This window comes from Ornithorhynchus anatinus, chromosome 1, assembly GCF_004115215.2.
Source record: "Ornithorhynchus anatinus isolate Pmale09 chromosome 1, mOrnAna1.pri.v4, whole genome shotgun sequence".
NCBI classification, from domain to species: Eukaryota; Metazoa; Chordata; class Mammalia; order Monotremata; family Ornithorhynchidae; genus Ornithorhynchus; species Ornithorhynchus anatinus.
Window position 1 is genome coordinate 1,544,409 of NC_041728.1, and position 6,363 is coordinate 1,550,771.

Here is a 6,363-nt window from a genome sequence, read left to right on the forward strand (position 1 = left end):
AAAATCAGACTCCACAATTTGAAGAGCGCCCGAAATATTCCCAACACCTGGTGACGCAACAGAATCCCAACTCTTCCTTCACCTTTCATCAGGTTCCTGGCCTCTGCACCCTGGATGCAACAAGTGGCCTCCCCTGAAAATCTCGCCCGGCATCCTCCGCCGAAAACTCTCCTGAGCACTGTGGGCCGAGCACCAAGAGGCGAGCGCCAAACATCGCGGGCTCCCTTGAACCTGGAGTGGTTCCAAGGGGTTAATGGCACCATCCGTCGGAAGACACCACGCCCAGGGCATTAGCTTGGGATGCAACAGGGCCCTCTCTCAATCAATGATATTCCCTCAGCATTTACTGAGTGCCCAACACTGTACTAAACCTGCGGGAGAGTATGCGACAAATGAGACATATTGCCCCCGTCCTCCAGGAGCTTACAGTCGCCCCTCTACCCTCCAGCTCCGTAAGGTAGATTAATCATACTCTTTTCTCCTTCCCCTCCTTCCCGCCACCGCCCTCCAGTTCCCCTTCCTGTTGTCCAAATCACTGTCCCCCACAACCGGCAAAGACCTTCCAGTTCTCGAGGCTCCGCGCCTCAGTTTCCTCTTCCGTACAATAAGGTTGACAGAATCCCCGCCCTCCCGTCCTCTCAGAAAGTGAGCCCAGGGTGAGGCGGGCCGCGCTTGATCCGATCGGCTCCTAGCTCCCCAGGGGCTTAGCACGGTGCTCGGCCCAGAGTAAGCGCTTACTTGAAACCACCTCGATAGTTGGACTGTAAGACCGATGAGACTGTAAGCCTGTCCATGGGCAGGGACTGTATCTGTTGCCGATCTGTACATTCCAAGTGCTTAGTACAGTGCTCTGCACATAGTAAGCGCTCAATAAATACTACTGAATGATAGTTACGGGAAGACGCACTGGGAAAGGGCGCCGGGCTGAAGCGGAACCCCCACAGGGTGATATTCTCTCCCGTAGAGAGACAGAGGGGAGACAGAAGATGGCCCAAACCGTCATTCACGGAGGCACTGGCTGTTCCAAGACCGGCCACTCCGTATCACTCTCATTGTCTTCGACTCACTCACTTGTGACCGATCTCGTGGGCGATGGTAAAGGCCGACCCCAGGCCGATGTCTTCATTAATGCTGCAGCTTCTCTCCGGCTCGCACATCCCAGCCACGGAGGCCAAGCCTGAAGAAACGGGAGGAGACGGCAGAGGGTCAGGCCGGAGCGTTTCAGGTTGAGCAGCCCTGGATCCTGAAGGGCCCCGGTGTTTTTTCATCACCTCCGCGCACGGAAAGGGGTAGTTAGCAAAAGGTTAACTTTCAAGTCATTTGCAAAAATCACTGGGGGAAATTTCACTTCGCCGGCTAGACGTTAATATTTTTTTGAACTGCAGTCAGTGCTGGAAAATGTCTAGACGAGGGGTTAGGTTTATAAATTTTACTTCGGGTAACTTGGGACCACCTAGTAACTTGAGCCAGAAGAGGGAATTCGAGAAAGTATTTCGAGTCGAACATTCTTGAGGCTGCGGAAGGCGCAACGTATCCGCGTTATTTTTCTAAAGAGATCTGTTTGAGTTTAGTGGGTTCATAAAAATATACAAGCAACTTTTTTTAGTGACCAGAGGAGAGCCCCAAGTGGTTACGAATTAAAAAAAGGGGGGAGGGCAAGGTCCATCTTTATAAAAACAAAAATGCGGACTGCGCAGATGGTGGGGGAAGGGAGCTCTGAGGAACGGCCCCCACTCTGAGACCTGGGAAGAAACCGTTGTCTCTCCCTCCCTCAATGGACATCTTTGGAAGCCCGCCCCGCGGGGGTGAGGGGAGAGGCCTCCTGAGATTTCTCAGTGAGAGAGCGCTTGTCACCCTCGCAGTGCCCAGGGAGCCCAACGCCGGGGGCAGTTCTCTTCACTTCTCACGTCAGTGCCGAGAAGGTTTTTGGAGAGGGTGGGAGAGCCCCGGGTCTGCTGGACAGGAGGCTGACCCAAAGTGCCCTCCCTGGGAGGGTGGCACCCTAAGGACGCTGCTGTTCCCTGGGGATGGAGCCTTCCCCGGGGGCTCCCTTCCCCTCTCTCGTGAGGAAACGGGTGCCGAGTTTCCCGACGCGAGCCCAGAATGGGAGAAAGGAGACAGGTGATCCGAGATCCGAAAGGGGATCGGAGATTTGCATTTCCCAATCGCTAGTGTGCCCGGTCCCAGCCGGCGTCACTGGGTGGGCGGAGTGTCGCGGGCTCCCAGTAACCGGGCCCAATGGGGCCGCCCCCGAAGGGCGATGCCGGGACCCGGCAGTAACTGGAGCCGCCAAGATGCTCCAGTTTGAGACTTAGGGGTGGGGGACAAGCACCAGAACCTCTGTTGATATCCGGCAGAAAGCCCATTTCGTCACAGGCGGGATTCTCAGGGCCATGTTTTTTGGGGTGCCACGACGGCTACCTTTATAACAGAAGCCCCTGCTGACTCCCCCCAAACCACATAGCCAGTCCTGGACACCGAGCGGGCTCCCGGCTAGTCTTCCTCCAGTCTAGAATTTGTTCTAGATTTGTTTTAGAGAAGTAGCGTGGCCTAGTGGTAAGAGCTCGGGCCCGGGAGTCAGAGGACCTGGGTTCTAACTGCGGTTCCGTCACTTGTCTGCTATGTGACCTTGGGCATGTCACTTCACCTCCCCGGGGCTCGGTTCCCTCATCTGTAAAATGGGGATTCAATACCTGTTCTCCCTCCTCCTTAGATTGGGAGCCTCATGTGGGACCTGATGATCTTGGATCTACCCCAGCACTTAGGAGAGTGCTTGGCACATCTTAAGTGTGCATTATTATTACTGGTAATAATAATAATAAATGATGGTGTTTGTTACTATTATCATTATTATTATTATTGTTTCTATCGCAAGCTTCCTTGAGGGCAGGGAAGAAGATTCTCCAGGAAGCCCTCAGATCGGAAATTCCCTCTGTAGGGTAAGGATATTCTGAGGAGCGGTACCACGCTCACCGCGTCGCCATAGGTATGGATATTACCACGATGCCCTCGTGTAGGTTTTAGATGTAGCGACCCTTAGCTTGGTGCTTAAACGTCAACCGAAGCAGCTCAACAAAGACCATCTCCTGCCCAGGCGCTACAGAAGAAAGGAGACCGCCACACCCGAGACTGCTCAGGAAGGGCTACCAAATTGCAGAGACACAGAATTCTTGGTTTGGTGATGGCTTAAAGGGGCAAAAAAGACTCTTGGTTCAATGACAGCAGCCTAGTGAGGAATAACCAAATACAGCACACACCAAAAATATGTAACCTCAATCCACACACCCCTACACGCAAACACATGCACGCAACATGCACATGACACTCCTGCTCGCACACGTGCACACCCATTCCCCACACACCCACTCTCGCACACATGGCCCGTGAGTGCTTTCTTCCAGATCTACTGACTCTCAGATCTAAGCATGCGGAGCAGAGCGGTGTGTGAGGAGCTGGGGCCCGTGGTGGCTGAGGGAGAAGTGAAATTCTCCCTCAGTAACACCGATTCCACAGCCCAGAATGAGGAGGCGCTGAGCAGCTGCGACGTGATGGCAGGCGGGGCAGAGGAGGAACTTTCAAAACCATCCTAAGAATCAGGATGGCCCAGTGGACAGAGCACTGGCCTGGGAGTCAGAAGGACCTGGGTCTAATCAGTTCTAATCCCGACTCTGCCACTTGTCTGCTGTTCGACCTCGGGCAAGTCAGTTCCCTTCTTTGTGCCTCAGTTCCCTCATCTGTAAAATGGGGATTAAAACTGTAAGCTCCTTGTGGGACAGGGACTGTGTCCAACCTGATTGGCCTGTATCTACCCCCAGGGCATAGAATAGAGCTTGACAAACAGTAAGCGCCTAAATATCTTAATAATTATTATTATAAGTAATAATAACAATAATTAGGTCTGTAATCAGAAAGATGCTCCCGGTTGGCAGTTCAAGAACATCTTGGGCCGCACCAAGAACTGCCCAAGTGCCCTGTGGACTGAGCGAGTTGTGCTCGCGTGCGTCTGCCTGAGCCGGGCCGACTCACACCTCAGGGAAAGGGGATGATTCCACTCCAAGACCCAGGCCCTGCCGCCGAACCTGGACCCGGATCCGGACGCCCCCGCCCCTCGCGCAGACTTACCCAGCGTGCCGCAGGGCTTGTTCTTATACGTGCAGATGTCATATCTGTTGGGAAGATGAGAGAGCGAGAGAGAGAGAGAAAGAGAGAGATGAACTCGGTATTGGGGTCGCACCAGTGAGCCATTTATCGCGCCTGGGGCCAGTGGTTCTGGGTGCCGGCCCGCCGCCAATGGGATTCTGAGCAGCCAGTGGGAGCGGGGGCATTCTCAGCACTCCTGGCACAAACCCTAAGTGCCCAGCCCCGGGCCACGAGCAGGGGGTCGCCTGCCGGTGGGAAAAGAAGGTGAAAGCGGCTCCCTGGATGTTCAAGGCTGAGGCGGTCCCCACCTGCTTAGGGCTGCAACTTCTGTTTCGGGCTCCCATTCCCACTTCGCTCCCCTAAACCACCAAAATGCCACTTGCATTTCAGACTCCTAGTCCCCCTGGACCTGCCGTGCCTGAACAGACCTCCACCGCAGACGGCCGCGGGAGAGGGAAGGGGTGGAGGGTGGGAGGGTGCCCAAATCTGCTCTCAGACACCCTCGCCACATCCTATGCCAGCAACTTTCCATTGGTGGGAATCCAGAGAGATGGGCGCTCAGCCGAACCCAGCACAGGAGGCCATCTTTCCCGACTTCAGCGAGGCTCCTTCCAACGCCGCCCATGAAACAATGATTCTTTAACCAGATGCCAAAGCGAAAATGACGTCGCCATGAGGCTCGGGGCCCCCGTTAAAGGCACAAAACCCATTTCCCACGGAAAAAGCGACACCCGACATGAAGGGCGCGGTCTGCGCGTGGACTGCCTGTTTTTAACTGTGTGGCGGTGAGGACGGAGGGATGACTACTTGGAGCGGTTTCTGGTGATTTCTTGGGAAAGTGAGCTCTCGGCTCAAGAGGAGGCAGAGTTTCTGGAGAGTTGGGGTGAGAGGAAGATGTCTCCGGGGAGAAAGAGGGGATTGTCCGGTGGCAATCCAAATCATTTCCAAGTGAGGGGGGTGCCGTGTTTGCAGATGACATATTTCACTTCCCCTACCTCTACATCCAAACTCCCCAAGACTGGGGAATGTCTAAACCTTTCTAGGCCTCTGTTTACCATCCCTTGCTTCTCCCCTCTTCCCACTTATTCCTCCAGTTTTCTAGTAAGGGTATTTCTTAAGGACTTATTATCTGCCGACTGCACTGGGCTAAACCTGGGGGTAGATTCAAGGTGATCAGATCAAACACAATCCCTGTCTCCCACGGGGCACCCGATTTCAAAGATCTCTTTATTTTACAAGTGAGGAAGTTAAGGCCCAGGAGGTGAAGTGGCTTGCCCAAGGTCACCCATCAGGGCCGGGGCAAAGCTGGGACTAGAATTTGGCTGTGCTGCTTCATTACATTCAGCTCAACTTCTTCATGCTTCAGTGGAATTCCATTTCCTGTTTTTCCTACTCTCCCTGAGGGGTCAGGACGTCCCCGCTGCCTGTCCCCACCCCATCATTTCCAACAATTTACTCTTCACTAAAGCTGAATGAATGAGACCTGAATCAACTCTCTCTCTCCTTTGCCCTCCCTCTCTCTTTCCCGCCCTTCAGTGACCCAGCATGGACGACCTAAGTCCCCTGACTCCCCGCTCCACCCCTATCCTGACATTCCCTATAGTGAAAAAGAATGGATGAATTAAGGGGCAGGTGCCCAACCAGGTCCTGCTCAAGTTTTAGCTTCTTCTGGGGAAATTCAGAAGTCTTGTGAAATTATATTACCTTACGGAATCAGGGTTGGGGGGAGCCCCATCAATCATAGCCTCAGAACTCCCATCACCGACCCCCCCCCCCCAGCCACCTGAGAGGCTTGACAGAGTTCAGCAAAGATGGACAGACAGGGAATCTGGCTGAACAAAGATCCCATATGTATAACTAGGACGTCTACTGGTCCACCTCCAAACTTTTCCTGACTCTTGTTGCCCAGGAGGGCAAGAAGAAGCAAGGTTACGTTAGGCTTGCTTGCTTCAGGGATCGGGGAGCATGGAAATCATCAAATGGAAAAGTCTTTTAAAGGAAAGGGCAGAACTGAAGGGGAAATTTTATAGCACTTTAGTGACAGAGTATGGGCATTTCCTTTGACTCAGTTCACAACTTGGACCGTACATAAAGAGACCATCTGACTTCTTTCCACATTCTTACTACAGCATCTGCTTAGCCTTACAGAAAGTGGTACACCACAGCGGCACTCTGCCTTCAAATAAAGTACACATCTTATTTGGCCTTCCGCAAAAACCTCAA

The 6,363-nt window shown here is 53.4% G+C and overlaps 1 protein-coding gene across 1 annotated transcript in view; it reads right to left on the reverse strand.

Annotated features, from left to right (window-relative positions):
* The window catches only part of ADAMTS6 (ADAM metallopeptidase with thrombospondin type 1 motif 6), a 94,879-nt gene extending 90,717 nt beyond the window's left edge, over positions 1-4,162 (reverse strand). Inside the window, exons 1-2 of the mRNA XM_029075956.2 lie at positions 4,123-4,162; positions 1,072-1,177 (exon numbers count right to left, since the gene is read on the reverse strand). Of these exons, the coding sequence (XP_028931789.2) occupies positions 1,072-1,157 (86 nt within the window). The 5' untranslated portion in view covers positions 1,158-1,177; positions 4,123-4,162. The remainder of the gene's footprint in view (positions 1-1,071; positions 1,178-4,122) is intronic.
* Between the last annotated feature and the right edge of the window lie 2,201 nt (positions 4,163-6,363).